General features: G+C 51.1%; 2 protein-coding genes across 3 annotated transcripts; one reads left to right on the top strand and one right to left on the bottom strand.

Annotated features, from left to right (window-relative positions):
* On the bottom strand, positions 1 to 10,768 carry ADAMTS4 (ADAM metallopeptidase with thrombospondin type 1 motif 4). Its single transcript, XM_072946251.1, has 9 exons — positions 7,056 to 10,768; positions 5,613 to 5,936; positions 5,231 to 5,363; positions 4,499 to 4,669; positions 3,450 to 3,736; positions 3,160 to 3,346; positions 2,730 to 2,905; positions 1,645 to 1,820; positions 1 to 1,195 (listed from the first exon to the last, which is right to left on the bottom strand). Exons 1-9 carry the CDS (start codon positions 7,791 to 7,793, stop codon positions 769 to 771), a joined length of 2,619 nt encoding a protein of 872 aa, XP_072802352.1. The 5' UTR covers positions 7,794 to 10,768; the 3' UTR covers positions 1 to 768.
* A 590-nt stretch (positions 10,769 to 11,358) lies between these two features.
* Positions 11,359 to 19,904, top strand: NDUFS2 (NADH:ubiquinone oxidoreductase core subunit S2). Of its 2 annotated transcripts, none has more exons than XM_006215685.4 (14): positions 11,359 to 11,518; positions 12,332 to 12,438; positions 14,569 to 14,759; positions 16,310 to 16,430; positions 16,606 to 16,718; positions 17,019 to 17,093; positions 17,275 to 17,352; positions 17,495 to 17,580; positions 17,769 to 17,888; positions 18,545 to 18,674; positions 18,949 to 19,044; positions 19,216 to 19,299; positions 19,443 to 19,500; positions 19,687 to 19,904. In XM_006215685.4, the coding sequence occupies exons 1-14, from the start codon at positions 11,424 to 11,426 to the stop codon at positions 19,722 to 19,724; spliced, it is 1,392 nt and encodes a 463-aa protein (XP_006215747.1). In that variant the 5' UTR covers positions 11,359 to 11,423; the 3' UTR covers positions 19,725 to 19,904. The 2 variants fall into 2 exon arrangements, with proteins under 2 accessions (XP_006215747.1, XP_072802351.1); XM_072946250.1 differs by having other exon boundaries at positions 19,443 to 19,532.
* The last annotated feature ends 154 nt before the right edge of the window (positions 19,905 to 20,058 follow it).

Genomic DNA, 20,058 nt, shown 5'->3' with positions numbered 1-20,058 from the left:
TTTGTTGAGCACTTGCCAAGTGCGAGGCATTATGCTAGTTCTTTATTTACATTATTTAATCCTTACAAGGGAGGTATTATTATTGTCAAATGAGGAAACAAATGTTCAGAGATGTGGAGCCAGGGTGCAACCCACATTTGTCTGACTCCAAAAGGAGCATATAAATAGCAGAATTCAATTTATATTTAAAAAATATGATAATCCCTTACTCCCTGAAAATATTCCTTTCCCAGAAAATAAAATTCAGAGAGAGGAAAGCTGGGCAGGATGAACCTCACACACACACACACACACACACACACACACACACACACGCATTTTCTCACACACATACACACACACAGATCACTTGCACCTATCAGTACCACCCTGGATTTCCTAGCTGGGGTGAGGGCCCTGAGGGCAGGCAGTCAGTTTCCCCAGGACCCTAGCCCTCATCCCCTTCCCTGGTGCTAAATAAAAGTGAATAAATACTAAATAAATACAATTGGGGCCCACCCTGCCTTCCCCCTCCCTCCTGTGACCAGCAGGGCAGAGGGGGCAGTTTAGATAGGGGACTGTCTCCCAGCCCCTTCCACCTATCACTGCCGTCCAGGGCAGGAAACCAGGGCAGGGCCAGCCTGCGCATCAGGGCAGAGAAGGGGGCGGGGCTCACCCTCACAGCCCCTCTCCCACTGTGTCTCCGCGTGAGGCAGCTGCAGAGCCTCCTCTTTTTCCCAGCTAAGTTCGAGGCCCCGGTGCCCAGGAAGGGCAGCCGGGATGGTGAGGTTATTTCCTGCCCGTCCAGGAACGCCGCCGGAGGATCTCCAGAATTTGCGCCTTGCGGTGCATCCAGTCCTGGGGCGTGGGCCGTGGCGTCGAAGGGGCTGGCCTGGGCACGAAGAAGCTGTACCGGAGGCGTGCGTTCTGGGGGTTGCCAGCCACCAGGACCTGCAGCGTTAAGGGCTGGGCCAGGGGCCCGTGGCCTGACAGTGTCTCCGAGTCTGCAGTGGCCCCGCTGTAGCGCAAGCTGACGGCCCCCGGCAGTACCACGTCTGTGGCGGAGGGTATCAGCGTATATTCACCATTGAGGGCATAGGAGCCATCTGGGAGCTTCAGGGCCATGTAGAGGCTCCGGAGACCAGGGGTTCCCTGCTGCCGGACCAGGATGTGGGTGGCTCCTGCTGGGATAGTGACCACATCGTTGTATCCGTACCTGTGTAGAAGGAGTAGAGGGGAACTCAGCATCTTCCTGAATCCTCTCAGCCTTTCTGAGCCGTTTGTATGATTATATGTGTGTATATGTGTGTGCAGATATAATCTGTCCAGCCTAGATCTGAGCTACTTGCAAACGTGCCCTTCTCCCTCTTATCTCTGGGCCTTTAGACCTGCTGCCCCTTGGTGCCTGTCCAATTTGTACTCTTCCTCCAGGAGGGAAGTCACTTCCTGCAGAAGCCTTCCCTGATGCCCACAAGGGCCCTCACAGCAGCCCAGGCTGACACCTCTGAACAGGTGGCACACTGTGCTACAACTGCTTACTTATCTGTCTCCCCCACTAGACTGTAGCTAAGCTCTTTGAGAGGCTAAACAGTGCTGAGTTCACCTCTGTAACCCAGGGCCCAGAATAATGTCCAGGAAGATGAGAGGAGGAAACAGTGAATGAACCTGAATTTTCTGAAGGAGCCAGACTGCTTGCTGCAGCTAGAACCATCCCCACCGCACACCATACATCTGTCAAACTTCTTTTTGGAGCCAATAATGTGGTCACAGCCGGCATGGATGCAGCGGCCCTGGACACAGACCGAGGAGCTGTCTGGGGAACAGGGGGTCCCATCTACGACCTGAGGAAGAGAGAAGGAGTGATGCAAAGGGTCTTCTTGAGTCAAAAGGGGTTGGTAAGCCAAACAAGACCATTATCTTATCAGAGAGGGGAAGTGGATGGACTGTGGAGGGAACCCTAGCCACTGTAAGGGATGATAATCATAATGATAATGGTAAAAGCCACCATTTTCAGAGCACTCAGTATGAATTAGGCACTGTGCTAAATGCTATCTAAACCTCACAACCACTATTTGAGGTTTGTAGAGATGGAACCCTGAGGTTTAGAAAAGATTAGGAGCTTGCCCAAAGGTACACAGCTGGCAAGTGGAGAAGCCAACACGCCAATTGCAGGTCTGAGTCCCAACACCAAGCCCTAAACTTTGGTGGTACCATCCTGGCTGGACGCTAGAGGGCAGCCAACCTATAGGCATTCTACCCAGGATGGGGTGAAGGCTGCAAAACTGCTAGGCTTGTTCCTTCTTCAGCCTCAACCTACGGCCCTACCACAGAGAGGGAGTGCAGGGACATCACTGTCTCCAAGAGGCCTGTTCAGTGAGGGACTGGCCAACCATAAGCTCATTGAGGCTACCACTGCAATTTGACAGAAGAGCCCATGGAAAGAGGGTCAAAGACTTGCCCAAAAGGCCACACAATTTCATTCTCATGAATGGAGCACTGGAAGATGGGGAGACAGAGAAAAAGAAACCAAGGGGAATGGGACAGGCTAGAGCTGCCAAACTGGCAACTTATCTGAAGTCTAGGGCTTGTTTTCCAAATACCCATGGACAAAGAAGTCTGAGTGGGCCCCTAGGCTGGCTGGGCGTGGCTGTGGGAATGCCAGCAATGCTGCTGTTTTGGATCTTTGCAATCAAAAAGTAGAGGGCTTGTTGGGCAGTGTGTGAGCACAGACAGGATCTGGGGGCCCTTACCCGTGGCTTTAGCACATAGTAGTAGCCCAGTGCCTGGGCCTGGCAGGTGAGTTTGCACTGGTCCCGGGGGGCCACACCCGTGTAGCGAGGGACCCAGTCCATGGGCCCTGGGAAGTTCTTGAAGAGGTCAGTGCGGTGGTTGTAGGCAGCACACTGCTCTTCACGGAAGGTCAATGCTGTAGGGTTAAAATGGACAGTCAGAGCCCTTCTCTCTTTCCACTGCCCTCTCCAGCCCCTCCATCTAGCCTCTCAGACCCCTGGACAGCATGGCACCTCTCTTCCCCACAGACTGCCAGGAAAGGTTCCTGAAGGGTAAAGTCACTACCCTCAACAGCAGGGACAGTCAACACCTCCTTGGTCCTTGAACTCAAGGGACAATTCTTTGTTCTACCAATCCCTCCCAAGGGCTCTCATCCCTCCCTCTCCTCACCTGAGCCAGTTGGGCAGTCCTGGGTATTGCAGGAACGGAAGCGGGTACGGCGGCCCTCACAGTACTTGCCACCATTCCGGGGGATGGGCCGCGTGCAGTCCCGGGAAGAGAACTGGACACCACCCCCACAGGTCCGAGAGCAGTCACCCCATGATCCCCAGGGACCCCAGCCACCAGCCTGTGGGATCTACAGAAAGACAGAATGGAAGAGTGGGATAAATACTCCCTCGGCTTGGGGCCAGTCCTCACTCCCTGAGGCCCTCTGCTCCACTCTTGCCCTGGGATCTCACATTGAAGTCCTGGAGCTGGTCCATGTGGAGGCAGCGGCCACCCATACAGGCCTGTGAAGGCCCACAGGGGGTACCATCAGCCCATGGTGAATGCTTGGTCTGGCACATGGCATGGCCGTTGAGATGGCCAGAGCACCAGAGGGCAACACAGGGCGGCGGCAGCTGCGGACAATGGCGTGAGTCAGGCCCGAAGGTCAGCTGGCACTGGCGGTCAGCATCATAGTCCTTGCCAGGGAAAGTCACAGGCAGATGCAAGGGAGCCTCTGGCTTGTCTAAGAGACAGTGCCCTGGGAAGAAGCAAGGGGTATAAAGTCAGCAGTTGGCTGAAGGGGTGCCAGCTGATTGCCAGCTGAAACCTTGGGCTCCCTGGGGCTTGATGAATCCTAAAATCCCAGTCCTAGAGCTGGAAGAAGCTTTAAATAGCAGCTACAGTTTAGTGGATGCTTATTATGTGATTGTGTTGGCTAAATGCTTGACCAACAGCATCTCATTTAATCATGGTCAACATCTATGAGGTAATTATGGTTGTTATTATTATTATGCCTGTTTTACAGATCAGCTACACAGAGGTAAAGTCACTTACTCACAGCCACGCATCTACACACATCTAAAGAACAGGATCAGGATAGGAACTCAAAGCACTGAGTCTTCCTACATATTCTAACTAACAACAGAATTCTTGAGTCTGCTTCTCATCAACATCCCTGCTCAGTAGTAGTCATCCTGCCAGGCTTGCACACCTTGAGTGACAAGGCAGTCACCGCTTTTACAGCTAGCCCATTCTACTGTTGGACAGTTCTGGCTCTCAGAAGGTCAGTTCTAAATCTGTTGAGCCAAAACTTGCTTCCCTTAGCTGTCCTATTGGTTCAGAGAGCGAGTGGGGACCACACAAAGACAGCGGCATTTCGCACCCCATCCCACACTGCAAAGGAAGCACACTTGAGGGAGTCAATTTTGAGGGAGTCCATGTGGAATGTGGCAGAGGAGAGGGTACAGAGAGGGCCAGGGACTGAGTCCTGCACAGGGAAAGGGGAGTGCTGTCTGCTTACCGTAGCCATTGTCCAGGAAGTCGGTGATGAAGTGAGCGCTGCAGGGGGACCAGGGCTCCTCGGGATCCACGTGAGCCATCACAGGAGCCATGACATGGCGAGAGGTGCTCCCAGGTCCATTCAGACCCACACATTGCTTTGAGTTGTCATGGAGCATGCTGAAGACATGGCCTGTGAAACCAGAGACCCTGTTATAGTCCAAGGGTCTCATCCCTGTGACCTCAGGGGGCTGCAGGCCCATCATAAACCTGATTGCAGCTTTGGATGATCAGATCCATTCCCCATCCCACCCTGCCCGAAATCCTCTTCTGATCCTCTGAGGGCTTCTCAATATCTAGCCCTCATTACTCTGTCTCACCTCCTCCCATCATACCCTCAGGGCCTCTCCCTACCCACTTTTTCTTATAGCCAGCATCCCAGCCCTGACACCACCCACTCCATCACTGACTCTTGTGAATAATCTCTCTCTCAATACTGCACCACTCCTCCCACAAACACACACACAGAGTTCACAGTAGCTTTCTACACATCATCTCATTTAATAGAAAAATCTAAATGTTTGTCTATACCCAGAGTGAAAAAGGATAATGGCCCCAGACCTAGGGATGGGGAGGAGGAAGAAACATTTTATGACTCCCATTTGCACCCTGGTGAGCTCACTGTCTCCTCACCTCACCCTGTGATACCTCTTTCACCCATTACAGGTGGCCCATGACCACACCCCTAACGTACCCAGTTCATGAGCAGCAGTGAAGGCTGATTGGAGCCCATCATCCTCCACGATAGCACAGCTCCGAGCCGGGTCACACACAGTGCCCACATCAGCCATGCCCAGAGTGTCACAAGTAGAGACCCCACACAGGTCCTGTGGAGAGGGATCATGGAAGATGCATGAGGAACCAAGACACCAGGGTCCACTGGGCTGAGATCCAGATTACTGGGGACCTGGGCACTGAGTACCCAGCATCATCAGGGCCCAGAAAGCATTGATAGAGTGTCTGGGGCCAGGTGCCATGCTGAACAACTCCAGAGGCACCATTTACATCACAGTTGATGCAGTGGTGCTTCTTGGAGTCCTGCAGTGCATGGCCTGTGGTGCTGATTAGGGCCTCACCTGACGGGTAAACAGAATGGCTGTATCGAAGTGGTCAGGGTCCGAGTCCTCGGGGGTGTTGAGTCCTCGCTGCCAGGCACAGAAGCTGCGCAGGGTCTGGGCAGCATTAGGCCCTACTTGGGGCCCTTCCTCACCCGGCCCCAGAATCACTAGCCGAGTCACCACCAAGTTGACGGGGTTGCGGATGCTGGGGTGCTTAAAGGCCTTGGCCGCTGCTGCCATAACTGTCAGCAGGTAGCGCTTTAGCCCTGCACCATGAAATGCCGCCATCTTGTCATCTGCTACCACCAGAGTCTCCACATATCTGCTCAGTGAAGCAAAGCGCTGGAGAGGAAAAAATAGTGGAAGATACTGAAATATCCCAGACCCGTGGATCACTTTTCCCCTCCCCTACTTCCTGGGTCTGGAACTCAGCAGAGACAGCTGGTCCACATATATCCATCCCACGGGATTCCTGATGGGTCTTGGTTGGGCCTTCCCCTCAACCCCAAATCCCAGGGCTTTTGTGGTTACTCTGAGAAATCATCTGTTGATTCTAAGAAGGGGAAGAGATGGGGATGCCACGTCCCAGGGCTATGTGGGCCCCCCTGGTGAAAAGCGGCTGGGACTGCCTCTGGGAGGGACTCTGGGGTCCCCCAGGCCTGAGTGTGGCTGGGGCCTGCAGGACTGGGGCTAGAAGGCTGGGCTGCAACGTGTCTGCCCTGTGTGGTGGGAGGAACAATTCAGTCAGCAGCTAGGGCCAGGGCCAGATCTCAGCGTGGCGGGTGTGGAGGGAGCGTCTGGTCTGGATTAAAGCTAGTGAGGGAGGGAGGGAGGAAGGAAGGGAAGACGGGGGAGACCAGGAGTGGGAGGGAGGAAAGGATGGAGCCTCAGGCAGCCTTGCAGTGAGTCCACAGTGTGGGGAGGGGACTGACCAGGAGGGGGTTCAGGATGCCTTTCTTCCCCTGTCCACTCCTGCCCTAGTCTGCAGTGTGCCAGGACAATTTTGAAGGCAGCATCCGAATCCAGAGGCCAATTCCCTGGGCCTCAAACCTCACTCCTCTAGCTAGTGATGGGAGTGAAAATCAAATTTGGGGCACAGAAAACAGTCAAGGCCAAAGGGCTGTTAGGAGGGCTTCATTGTTGGGGACTGTGTCAGTAGGATGCCATGGCCAGCAGGGGTGGGGTGGGGATAGGGAGTGGAGTGGTCATTCCCAGCACAGAGTCTCTGATCCACCTCTGGGAAGCCCCCTGGGATCAGCAGTCTGGCTAGGAGAAGGGTTGGGGCAGGGAGAAGCCAGAGCCTTCCAGGAAAGGCGCTAGTGGAAAGAGAAAAAAGCAGGCAGAAGGGAGGGAAGAAGCAGAATAGCCAGAAGTAAAGTGGGTGGAGAGAAGGTGAATAGAGGTCAGTAGGACAGACATGGCAGGAGGACACTACAGGACACAGATTCCAGGGCTGCCTACCTTGGCTCTTCGGGGGCTGGGGCTGGGATTCCCGGGAGGAGCCTTGACGTTGCACATGGGGCCCTGGCCGCTGGCAGGACTCTTCCGGCGTAGAATGTGAGCCCCAGGCCCCCCGGCAGAGTTAGGGGTGCCTCCCTCCAGGGGCTGGATGTGGAGTTCGGTCCCTCGATACTGCAGCACCCCTAACAGAGCTCCCCCATCCCAGTGCAGAGATGCCACCGACTCCGGATCTCCGTTGATGGTTCCAGTGAGGTAGGTGCCGGGCTCTGCCCTGTCCAGCAGCTCAGACGCCTGGCCCAGGTACTGTACCGTCAGCCCCTCAACCCGCACGCCTGGGTCCTGCTCCAGCTCTAGTAGCAGCGTCTCCCCAAAGGCTGGCAAGCGGTACAAAAGCCTGGCAGGGGCGCCCAAGCCAGGCAGGACGCTGCCATTGAGCTTCTCTGGAAACACGATCTCCTCCTCCCGGGGAAGGGGGCTGGCCGGCCGGGCTGAGGGCAGGAGGGAGGCCAGCAGCAGCAGGAGCAGCAGCACCAGCCCTGAGACGGGCACAGTGGGGAGCAGCAGGCGGGGTTGGATTCCCCACAGCCAGCACCCCGCCAAGCCCCTCCCGGGATGCGAGTCCGTCCGGGACATGGCACTGGTGCTGCAGCTGGGAGGGACTGAGGCCGTCTGGGCACCAAGTCCTCCCTGCCCTGGCTTTGGAAAGCTCCTCTCTGTAGCCTGGGGGCTCGGACTCATGCCAGGGTCAGAAGCAGAGTTTTCAGAGGGGCTGGGGACCTTCAGAGGAGATGGAGAAAACTTGGCTCTTAGGCTTAGGAGAGGTGCCTAGTTGTCTGGCTCCTCCAAACTCTCCTCCCACAGTCCCTTTCCTGGATCTTTGTCTCTCCTTGCCCGTGTCTTCTGCAGCTTCTCGGCCCTTTCCCTCTGCACTTTCTCAGACTCTGTCTGCCTTTGCTCTGTGCCTGCCCTCTCTCTGCCTCCTTCTGCCGCCAAGCCTTTGTCTCTGTCTCTCTCCTCCTCTCTCTCCTGTGTCTGTGTTTCTGTGGGTCTCCCTGTGGGTTCTTCCCAGCCTCTGTCCGCGCCAGCTCTTTTAATCGTATCGAGCTGCTACGATTGGCTGAGCTATAAGCCATTCAGCCAGGAGCTTTGTTGGTAGGACTCAAATGAGTGTCTCATTGCTTCCCAAACTCCTAATTTTTGTTTTCCTTTGAAAAAAAAATGGGACTTGCCCAGGGGAGGGGAATCTCTAGCAGCCGGATGGATCACAGGCACTGGGCCAGCTGATGACATAGCCTTTTCCCAAACTCTACTGTCGGCTCTCAACTGTCTCTTTCCCTTTTTGGTGGGACAGAGCCCCAGGCGGGGTAGGAAGTCAGGGAAAGGGCCCAACCAATACGCACAGAAAGGACCATGGTCCCAGGAGAATTCTCGCTCTCACTATCTAACCTGGCACGGCTTCCTTTTTCTCAGGGATCCCTCTGCTGCCCTCTGCCCTTAGAGGCTGGTTTCCAGGGCTGAGGGAACTGAATGAGCTGCTAGGGAAAGAGGGTGGGGAACAGGTAAGGAAGCATCCAGGAAGGCAGAACAAAGAAAGGAGGTGGTTTGACATGGCTCAGGATGGGACCAAGAAGCTGGAGAGAGTACAGGAGGCAGGGAGTGGGGGCAGGCAAGGAGACAGTGACCAGGGAGTGTACTGCCCAAAGGTAGGATGAGTCTGCTTAGAATGGGCACATGGAGTGGGCAGAGGACAAGGCAGGAAGGGTTAATAACTTTTCCTTTTATAGAAGGAAGATCCAGAGTGGTACATCCTCTTCCCTAATGTCTCTTCTCTCCCTCTGGCTCCCCCTTCCTAAGTTACCACTCCCCACCCCCTCCAAAGCCCAAACAGCCATTAAGCCTCCATTCCCTCCAGGGTTCCCCCTTCCCACTTCCTGACTCCCCATTTCTCTGGCCCAGCTCCCAGTAGCTTCCCCCAGGCTTTTGGCCCTGCTCCTACCCACTCCCAACTGCCCTGAACCCTCCTCCAGCCTAAAGTCAGCCAGTCCCCAGCACAGGAATGATTTTCTCCCTCTCAGGAACCCAGTGTCAATACAAAGGAGGGAATCCCCACCTGGTTCCCTTTTTTGGCTCCACCTTGTCCCAGCAAGAACCCTACAGTTCCTGGAATGTCTAGTAATCTTTTATTTCTCATTCCCCAGGGGACAGGGAGAGGGTGTATGCAGCACTGTGTTCACAGAAAAATCAGGGTACTGAGAGAAAAAGAAACCCAGTGCCTGGGATGGGGAGAGTGCTTGGGAAGGAAGAGGCAGTGTTAGGGAAAGGAAGCAAAATGATTCCCTTGGTTCTGGACCGGAGAGAAATCAGCAAAGTCTTAGGGGTGGACTCTCAAGGCAAGGAAGTAAAGGGTTCAGAAGTAGGGGCAATTTCTGCTCACCCCATGCTATGGCCACTCCTTTCCCCAGGATATCCCCAGGAAGGAGAGTACAGTCAGCACTTTCCTTTCCCGGAGGCAGACCACCTGCCCCTGCCCCCATTCTATTCACTCTCTGCCTTGTCACCTCCTGTGCTCCACATCACATCCGCCATTGTACTTCCTTTCCCACTCCCTTCCTGCTCAGGTCACTAATACCTGCCTTGGTGTCCATCACTTCCTGTATCACCCACCCACTTCTGACTGCTAGACCCACCTCTTGACCACCACATGCCCTGACCCTAGTCCTAAATGGAGGGGGTTGGGGCTGCAGGAGTCAGACAAAGGATGGGAGACCAGAAGGGGCAGGGGCAAGAGGAGCTATCACCAGAGGACTCTTATTGCCCCTTTCCACCCCCCTAACTGAGATGAGGACAAAGGGGGTGACTAAGCAGTGACAGACAAAGGGCCTTAGAGTCCCAACAGCAGTGTGTGTGTGGGGTGCTGGCAGCAAGGAGAAGGCACAAAAGATTCAGTGTCCTAGACAGCCCCCAGGATCCCTCACCCTAGTTGCAGCTCAAGTTGCCCCCTGGGCCAAGCAGCTCAGAGTCTGTCCTGACTTCTTCCAGGATGGATTAGGGCAAATAGATGCAGTTCTCCTCATTTGTCCTCCCTCGCTATCACCGTATTCACTGTGTTCCAACTATAGAGGGAGAGAAGGTCCAGGAAGAGGTTGGGGAATGAGGAGGGCAGGGGGGCAGGGCCTCTGTCTGGCTCTGTGGGGACTTCCCAGCCTACCCAGGTTCCAGTCAGTTCCCGCAGCCAGGGATATGGCCCCACCCTTTGGTACAGTTCCCATTAGGTCAACTCCCAGGCTAGAAGTCTGGCTTTGCTCTCTTTCTTTGCAGCTAAGAATTCTGTCTCTGCCACTCTCCTGGTCTGTCTGCTCCACCCTGCCACAGGGACCCTGTCTAGGGGAGATCTGGGGAAGGCCTCTTTCCAGGCCCCAAGTGGGAGGGATGTGCAAACTAAACGGGTGGCCCAGCTGGAGCTGGGCTTGGGGACAGAGGGAGAGAACAGGAACTAGCTCCAAGGCTGGAGAAGTCTTCTTTGTCTCTTTCATACAGAATTGGGATCAGACTCCTAGTGGTTCTATGCCGTTGGCGGGGACTGAGGCCAGGTCAGAAAGATATGAGGTAAAAGAGACTGACCCAGGATGGAAGTGGAGTGCAAGCCACTGCCTGGGTTTGTAATTCTGTGGAAGCCTGGCAGATATCAGGGTTACCCATAAGGGATCTTCTCTCCTCAACTGGGGTGAGGTGGCTCCTGCACACCCTGGCAGCCGGCCCCAATGCTGGTGGCCTTGGCGTCCTACTTTTTTTTTTTTTTTAGTTTTGGTTTGGCTGGAGCTCTCAGACCCGCCCAGCCCCATTTGGGACCCCTTTCCTAATCCATTTAGGCCATCTGGAAATTAGCTAGCTTTCCCTGCTCCAAATCTTTTGGATTGAGGGACAGGGAGGTTATTGGCAAAGTCTGGCGCTAACTTAGGAGAGCAGGGCTACAGCAGCGGGGCAGCACCGATCGGGCATGGGGAAGACCCCCGCGTGAGTGTGCACCAGGCACTGAGCGGCTGAGCACTTTCTAAGGTGCGCAGGCGTCTCGGGCGAGACGGCGCTGAGGGCGTCGTTGCCCGCGGGAGGAGCAGCAGGTTTCTCCGGCTCAAGGGCTCAAGGTTGTAAGAGTCAGTCAGGAGCGGTGGGAAACACCAGCCTTCGCCACCGGTATTTAAGCGAAAGTGAAGCCGAAGGGCAGAACCCGGATGTTGTCAGGTTTGCGGTCGGCGACCCCGCCAACTTCCAAGGGCAGCTGCGTTGTACCAATAGACGAGAAGCCCACTAGGAGGCGCGCCAGAGGCACTTCCGCCCGGTTCTCCTTCCCACAGTCTGCGGCGGGGCAAGATGGCGGCGCTCAGGGCTCTGTGCCTCCTCCGGGGCGTCGCGGCCCAGGTGCTGCGGCCTGGGGCTGGAGGCCGACTGCCGATTCAGCCCAGCAGGTGAGACTAATGGCAGCCCTCCATGCGCTATGCCCGGGGCTTGGGTTTCTCGAGTCTGGGGACTCCACGGGTCCTGTGACCCCCACCCCGCCCCAGGAAAGAATGACCCAGGCCCATGACCCCTCGCCCAGGCCTGCAGTGTCGGGCTCCAGGATGCAGTGGCCCTTGCTCTGGCCGCGGGAGGAAAGACGGTCTTGAGCTCTGTCTGCCAGGGGCGAAATCAGTTGGAGGGGAGACTCTGCCCTTAAGCGTAGTGATACTGTCTCCCTCCCCTGATACCCTGCTACTTCTCCCAAACTTCACCACGGGTGGGGTGTGCGACTGGCGAAAGTCTCCTTAGACACTGTGGAAGAAGAGGAAAGCACCTCGATGGACTTAAAGGTCGAAAGTAAACCAAGAACCTCCCAGGTTGGCCCCAGTTTATCGCCCTGGTTATATTTTAGCTGAGCCAAGGAGCCAGCATGACCCACCCCCTCCCTTTCTTTTCTTATTCTTCGGTTGACCTTGAATAAACACCTTTCTTGAACTCATATTTACAGAATAGGAATATACATATGACCAAAATTTAAAAGAGCTGAGATCCCCAACCATGCATGCAGAGGGATGATGGGTGAAGTGACTCTGGAAATAAGTTGTTAGTAAGAATGTAACTTCTAGTGTTCCAGTTTGTTTTGCCAAAGCTACACAACTCTATGTCAATGACTTGGCATTGAAGAATCCAAGACACTCGTCCCTGGGCCCACTTGAAAGTGTGTGGGAACAGAGGAACCAAGCACTGTTCAGGCCCTTTGGGATCTGTCATTAACTCTCCAGAGGTGCTCGGCAGTGGCAGCCAGATGTGGAATGGGCAGAACAGTTTGGAGGAGCTGTCATGTACCCCACCAAGGACACAGCCCACTGGAAGCCTCCACCTTGGAATGGTGAGTGTCCAGACCCACTGTCCCAACCCACACCCTTCCCAACCCACACCCTTCCCTACACCAAGCTGACTTCTAAGTGCTCCTGAGCACTTTGTCTCAGGCAAATTTTAGCCTCCAACCCTTCTTGCTTCTTGAACGTTGCAACTCAAATAACTTAATAATAGTGACAATGGGAGATATTTGTCAAGCAGAACATTCCAAGAGAAAAGAAAGAGTAGGTCCCAGCCAACCTTCCAAGGTCCCTACCAAATTTATATCTTTAGCTTTCAGGTTTTTCCAGAGGTTCCATCTCCCTCTCTAGACAAGGTGGTTTTCCCACTAGCACCCAGATGAAACCTTACTGAATACAAAACATTTCCCCCCGTCAAAACTAGCTCTTCCTTTTGATTTTTAGTTTTGATCAGTGCCTCCCTCATTCTCTGAATCCCTCAGGATTGATACTTCTTAGATGTCTTTGGCTCTTTTTTCTCTCTTGCCCTCTATGTCTATGTCCAGTTAGTCATCGAACCATGCATATTCTTTAATAATGTTTCACATGTGGTCGTCTCTCCCTTTCTTGTTCAGATTTATTTTGTATTAGACCTTAATTATTTCAGAAGTCTCTTTGCTGGGTTCCTGCCACTGATCTTGTCCCATTCTAGCTATCCTATACAATGTCATCACTCTCATCTTCCCCAAACATTATTTTACCATGTCATTCATTTTTTTGCTCCAAAACCTTCAAAAGCATGTCCAGTTACCTTTCAAAAACTTCCTAGTAACAACAGCTTACCATGTGCTAAGTGTTTTTGTATGAATTATTATTTCACTTAGCGTTACAACAACTGTATGAAAGTGATATTAATGTTATCCCAATTTTGAGGAAATTATGGTCTAAGGAGGTTAAAATGTGATCAAGGGCACAGGTGGATTTGTACTCAGGTCTATCACCCCAAATCCAATGGTGAAAAATTTTTGTTGCAAAGGTGTACTCTGGTTTCAGATCTCAACTCCATTTACCAGTGAATAAAGTACCTAATTCATAGCATTATTGTAAGTATTAAATGAGATACTAATAACATAAACCACTTAGTGTAGTGACTGGCTCATGACAAGTATTGTTAATAATACTGGTAATAGAACCACTACCCTCTGCTGTCTGCCAACACTAATCTGCCTCTTGGTGGAAACAATTTTCACAGATACTTACTTCTGTGTCTAAGATTTGACCTATGTTCATTCCATACCTCTCCTCTCTACCTGTCTGAATCATTCCTGTATTTAGGAAACAACTCAGATCTTGCCTCCACGAAGTCTTCACAATGTTCTTTCCTTCCTTTAAGTACTTAACGGCTAAACTACTTGGTAACTTGTACATTTGACCTGTGTTACTAGTTTCACACATGTATTTATTCCCCAAATTAAATTGTAAGCCTCTTGAGGGTAAAAACTGTCACTTAATAGTAGTAAGAATATACATTTCCTGATTAGTTGGCCATTCATCAGACACATATAAAGGGTAGTGTATCTTAGTGGTTAAGAGTGTTGAGTCTGGAACTGAACAGGCTGAGTTAAATCCTGGCTCTGCCACTTACTAGCTCTGTGAGAATTCATTTATCCTTCTTGGCTTCCGTTCCTCCAATAAAATGGGAATAATAATAGTATCTACTACTCATGTGGTTGTTGAGAGAATTTAATTAAAATAAGTAAAGTGCTTAAGAGTGGTGGCTATATATAGTGAGGATTTTATAAGTGTTATCTATTATGTATTTTTAAAAAAGATATTCTGGGAGATATGGAAAGAGGTTCATGGTCCCTCTCATCAGAAAGTTTAAGGGGAGGGTATAGCTCAGTGGTAGAGTGCATGCTTAGCATACGTGAGGTCCTGGGTTCAATCCCCAGTAGCTCCATTAAAATAAACAAACAAACCTAATTGCCTCCCCCTCAAAACAAAACAAAACAAAAACAAATCAAAACCCCAGAAAGTATAGATCTCCCTTCCTTTCTCCCATTTAATGGTCTTTCTGGTTTTGTTAAAGATTAGAATTATCAGGGTATAGAATGTCTATAGGGAGATGCTGACTCCTTGCTGTCTCTTGGGGGTTCTCAAGAGAATTACTATTTGGCTCAACTATTTTCCACACTTCTCAGATGTGGACCCTCCAAAGGACACATTGGTGTCGAACCTGACCCTGAACTTTGGGCCCCAGCACCCAGCAGCCCATGGAGTCCTGCGACTAGTGATGGAATTGAGTGGGGAGATGGTGCGGAAGTGTGACCCTCACATCGGGCTGCTGCACCGAGGCACTGAGAAGCTCATTGAATACAAGACCTATCTGCAGGTGGGGGGTGAACAGGGGCCTGTTGATAGGATCTGGGGATACTGTAGCCTGGGACTTTGCCAATCTGCTGCCCCGAAACCCCAGGAGAAAAGAGTGTCGAGGGGAGTGGCCTGTTGAGGTTATTAGGACGGTTTTGGTTGGGAGGATGGAGGAATGTGGCAGGGGATGCTTGACCTGAATCATCTGGATTTGATTTATCCAACAGAAATGATTTGGAGCTGGAGCTACACTCCCAGCTTTTCTCTGGCTGATTTTTGGCTGGCCCCTTTACCCTCACTCTAGTGCCTCAGTTTCCCTGTTCTTATTTATACTAGTACGTCAAAGCTGGTGTCCTTGGGGTCAGGGAAAGAGGAGAGAAACGTCAGCTCCCTAGGACTAACAGCTGATTCTTGTATTTTCCAGCTGACTTAAGTTTGTTTTTGAAACCCTCGGTGAGTCAGAGTGACGGGGAGGGAGTTTGTGACAGAGTTTGCCGTTTTTAGGAGAACTGTGTGACCCAAGTGGTGAGGGTCAGATTTTAGAGAAACTGGATCTGGGCTAGGAATCTGAAATTTTTTTTCTTACTGTCATGAGGTAAGGTCTTGATAACAGAGGATGATGGGGTTAGGACCCACTGACCAGAATGTGATTCCTCCAGAGAGTCCGGGCAATGATGGTTTCTGGTCCCAGAGTCCATGGAGTTAACCCCTGTAGCATCATCCACGTCACAGTGACATCAGGACAAGAACTGGCTGTCCCAAAGAGAGCATCTTAGCTCCGCCTCCTTCCTGGAAGCTGAAGCTAGTTCAGCGAACAGCTGGGACTTTGGTTTCTTGGTATTTTAGGGAAGAACTGTTTCTAACTGACTGTTCCTGTGGAAACAAATCCCATCCTTCTTGGTGCTTTTCCTTAATTTCCTCCTAAGGCTAATTACCTTTCTCCTTCAATATCTTAGAGAGGTGTTCTTTGACAGAGCTGTCACTTGGCCCAGAAGACTTGATTGGCAGTGGTATGCTGGAGCCAGCTCATACTGGCTCACAAGAACAAATCGTTACATGTTTAAGAATTTTATGAGCCAGTTGTGAAACACAGCCATTATTAAAAATAAAGTGTATTAGCTTGCTACTTAATACATTATATTAAAAACCAAGGTAAGAAGTATCAAAATCCACAGCTTCATTATTTTACTACACTGTATTAGGCTGTGTTCTTGAGGTATTTACTTCCGTTGTGTCTGGATAGTGGAAATACTGTACAATAGTGTGCTACTCTTCTCAGTGCCATGTTCAGTTATGTAATGTTGGTAGTTTGAATTGGACCTGGTAGGAGTATTTTCACCGTGGAAATCGGCAAACAGCAAATCAGGGTGTTCCCCTCCACCATCACTTCAGAAAGCTGGTTTTTAACCATTTACCAGCATGCTACTTGATATTGGGGTGTTTCATCCTGCTTTGCTAAGGCTCCTGAGATTGGGAAGGTTTATGCAGCACCAACCTCATGCCCACTGGGAGCAGCCAGACTAAAGGTTCCTGGACCTGTTATATGTGAGCCAGATTCCTGCCTCTTCCCAGGCCCTTCCATACTTTGACCGACTAGACTATGTGTCCATGATGTGTAACGAACAGGCCTACTCACTGGCTGTGGAGAAGTTGCTCAACATCCAGCCTCCTCCTCGAGCACAGTGGATCCGAGGTACGCCCCCTCCCCTTCCTGGGCTGCTGTGAGGACAGCACAGTGCCCCTGCCCCCATCTTAGGAGCCCTGAACCTGAACTTGGTATGCAGACCCCAAACTCTGCCCAGATCTGCTCTGTCAGCCTGGATCCTTGGCTCCTATATCTCTCTCTTGTTGTTGTCACCTCTACACAGTGCTGTTTGGAGAAATCACACGGCTTTTGAACCACATCATGGCTGTGACCACACATGCCCTGGACATTGGGGCCATGACCCCTTTCTTCTGGATGTTTGAAGAAAGGGAGAAGGTATGAGAAGGAGAAAAGAAAGGGAGAAGGTATGAGAAGGAGAAAAGAAAAGGAAAAGGGAAGTAGGTACAAGAAGTAGGGAAGGTACGAAGGAGACGAGAGTAAAAGGAGAGAGAACATAGGGAGAACATTTGAGGGGAGAAGGTATATTTAACCTGGGTTATTTTCTTAAGGAACTCTGTCATGAGAGGTTAGTTGGGCACAGGAAGGCTGGGGGCAGGGGAGTGGACCACCTTGTTGTTGGACTTAGGGTCCCAGGACTTTGTCATATGTCACTAATTCCCATTGTGTCCTATCAAGATGTTTGAGTTCTATGAGCGAGTGTCGGGAGCTCGGATGCATGCTGCTTATGTCCGGCCGGGAGGTGTGCACCAGGTGAGCATGCTTCCCTGCCTCCCTGACCTTCCAGGCCATGCCTATATCCTCTGCGGCCACTGGAGGGCAGCCCTGGCCGGTGGAAAGGCTGACCCTGTAGCCCTGAGGCGGGAGGGCTGAGCTGGCTCTCCTTAGTGGAGGCTCTGCTGTTTTCACTATTGATCCTCCATTTGGCTTCTAGGACCTACCCCTTGGGCTTATGGATGACATTTATCAGTTTTCTAAGAACTTCTCTCTTCGGATTGATGAGTTGGAGGAGGTAAGATAGGAGTCAGTGGGGAAAACTCTTCTTTTCCCCCAAGAAGGGTTTGTGGGGTTTTAGTCCCCAGATACAAAGAAATAGAGAGGTGTTTGAAGAGTGTCATGAAGAGTGTTCACACACCCATTTTCTTTATCAACAGATGCTGACCAACAATAGGATCTGGCGAAATCGAACAGTCGACATCGGGGTTGTAACGGCGGAAGACGCACTTAACTATGGTTTTAGGTGGGAGGAGTAAGACTTCTCTCCTTAGGGGTGGATGGGTTCCAGCATAATATCTTGGCTTCAGGTGTGGCACCTTCCTTGCTGAGTTTATATCCCATGCCCACGATGTGTGGGAGGGAGAGGGGAGACTAAGGAAGAGAGCAGACCTCCAAGGACAGTGACCCTTATTCCCATTATCCTCTGTACAGTGGGGTGATGCTCCGGGGCTCAGGCATCCAGTGGGACCTGCGGAAGACCCAGCCTTATGATGCTTATGACCAGGTGGAGTTTGATGTTCCTGTTGGTTCTCGAGGGGACTGCTATGATAGGTAAGGCCCCAATCCTTCCTTAGCTCATTGTCCAGCTAGTTTCCCTGTCTAACTTTTCTCTTGGCTACTTTCTTCTTTCTTATACTTTAAAGCTCTTGTGTGTGTTAAACTAGGTTGCTTTTTAAAGCACTTTCACATATGTGACATCTTATTTCACCTTTACCTTCTCTTTATGTCTTAGATGGAACTAGTTTTGGCTGCATCTTATAGCTGAGAAAGCTGAGTCATAAAAGTTAGGGATTAGCCTGGGACTCTCTGTTAGTAGCACTTGAGATTAGACTCCTCCTAATCCAGCGCACTTTCCATTAGATTCTAAATTTCAAATTCCACTTCTCTTTACTGACTTGTGTAAGACTTGCTACTGTTTTCTTTTTTGAGGCAGTTTGACTCTCACCTGTTCTACATTCCAGAAAGTGTTTGAGGGTAATTAAAGAGGGAAACACTACTGAACATGGGCTGAGAAAACTAGGAGAGGATTTGGGGAAGGGCCCAATACTAGAATCAGAAGACTAGGTTTTATATGGGTGGCCAAGCTGTACTAGGAGAAAAGAATGAGGAAGGTTACCTAGCACTGTTCACATCGGCCACAGGCATCCTCCCAGCCTCACATCTGATCCTCTGACTGCTCTTCTCTTGCTCTGTCTTATTTGCTTCAGGTACCTGTGTCGGGTGGAGGAGATGCGCCAGTCCCTTCGAATCATCTCACAGTGTCTGAACAAGATGCCTCCCGGGGAGATCAAGGTTGATGATGCCAAAGTGTCTCCACCTAAACGAGCAGAGATGAAGGTTGGCTACAGGGAAAGGGAAAAGAGGTCTTGGAAAGGGGGCAGTAGCTGGGGAGGGGTATCTTTGGATTAAATCCTGCTTTTCAGTTTTCCTTTTTCAAAGACTTCACTGTATAAGATTCTTAACCTCCTATAGTCTCCTCTCTTACTCTGTATCTTCTTGCTCACTGACTTACATGTGGCATTTTAGTCTCCCTGTGGGTAGAGATTATTTTCTGTAGGAGGGAAGACAGCTTGGGTTTGGCTTACCGATGCTCCCTTTTTCCTCTTCCCAGACATCTATGGAGTCACTGATTCATCACTTTAAATTGTATACTGAGGGCTACCAAGTTCCTCCAGGGGCCACATACACTGCCATTGAGGCTCCTAAGGTGAGGAGAGAAGGGGAGGGAAAAGACAGTATGTGGAGTGGGTGATTGGAGATAGATGTTCAAATAAATGCTTGTTAATCAGTCAGAGAGAGTACATGAGGGTGAGTGGAGAGGTTTTGTTGGCAGAGAAAGATGTTCTTCTGGTAATGGAGGAACTTCTTCCCTGGACAGGGAGAGTTTGGGGTGTACCTGGTATCTGATGGCAGCAGCCGCCCTTATCGATGCAAGATCAAGGCTCCTGGTTTTGCCCACCTGGTAAGAACCAACCCCAGCGATTCTGACTCCAATACATGAATCCAATAATTAATGACCTTGGTTAAAATTTTTATGAACTTTTATTCCTTCTCCTCCCACCCTGCTAATCTTGCCTAATACTGTTGCTGTCTCACTCTCTCCAGGCTGGTTTGGACAAGATGTCTAAGGGACACATGTTGGCAGATGTCGTTGCCATCATAGGTACAAGGCCTGTTGTGTAGTAGACGTTCCAGGCAAGGGAATTTGGGACTCTGGGAACAGAAATTGAACACTTCCTGTTCAGCATGGAATAGGGGCACAGATTCAAATCCTCAGTCTCCTGGGTACAGTAGTGAGTTCTAGATCCTCAGTAACATCAGTTTTTTTCCTCCTCCCCTGACCTCCTAGGTACCCAAGATATTGTGTTTGGAGAAGTAGATCGGTGAGCAGAGGGACAGCATTGGATCTCCCTGCCTGCCTGCATCGTTTGCGGAGTCTGTCCATTGTTGGAAATGGGCCTCTGTGTGTGTGTGTACACGTACATGAATGCTTAGTTGTCAGGCTTTCTGTGCATGTACTGAAAAAAGAGAAATTATAATAAATTAGCCACCTTCTGGCCCCATGCACAGACGTCTGGTATGTCTTTCTCAGTATCTTATTGTCTTTCACTTTGATGGGAAACTTGATGAGTATTTGTTAACTGTCCACTTCTCTGTTAGACTCAGTCCTTAGCAATTTTTCCTGTTCATCTCCGCCCCCTTTTCTGACTCTTTGCCTTTC

This window comes from Vicugna pacos, chromosome 21, assembly GCF_048564905.1.
Source record: "Vicugna pacos chromosome 21, VicPac4, whole genome shotgun sequence".
Taxonomy (NCBI): Eukaryota; Metazoa; Chordata; class Mammalia; order Artiodactyla; family Camelidae; genus Vicugna; species Vicugna pacos.
This window is presented reverse-complemented; position numbering and strand designations above follow the sequence as displayed.

What these genes read in the sequence shown, in the direction of transcription:
- NDUFS2 (XM_006215685.4), top strand. Translation starts at nt 11,424, where the DNA reads ATGGCGGCGCTCAGGGCTCTGTGCCTCCTCCGGGGCGTCGCGGCCCAG. An exon ending in TCGAGCACAGTGGATCCGAG is followed by an intron (nt 16,431 to 16,605) that starts GTACGCCCCCTC and finishes ACCTCTACACAG; the next exon opens with TGCTGTTTGGAGAAATCACA. An exon ending in AGATGTCGTTGCCATCATAG is followed by an intron (nt 19,501 to 19,686) that starts GTACAAGGCCTG and finishes CTGACCTCCTAG; the next exon opens with GTACCCAAGATATTGTGTTT.
- ADAMTS4 (XM_072946251.1), bottom strand. Translation starts at nt 7,793, where the DNA reads ATGAGTCCGAGCCCCCAGGCTACAGAGAGGAGCTTTCCAAAGCCAGGG. An exon ending in GGACTGCCCAACTGGCTCAG is followed by an intron (nt 2,906 to 3,159) that starts GTGAGGAGAGGG and finishes TTAACCCTACAG; the next exon opens with CATTGACCTTCCGTGAAGAG. An exon ending in GGCTCCTTCAGAAAATTCAG is followed by an intron (nt 1,196 to 1,644) that starts GTTCATTCACTG and finishes CCTTCTACACAG; the next exon opens with GTACGGATACAACGATGTGG.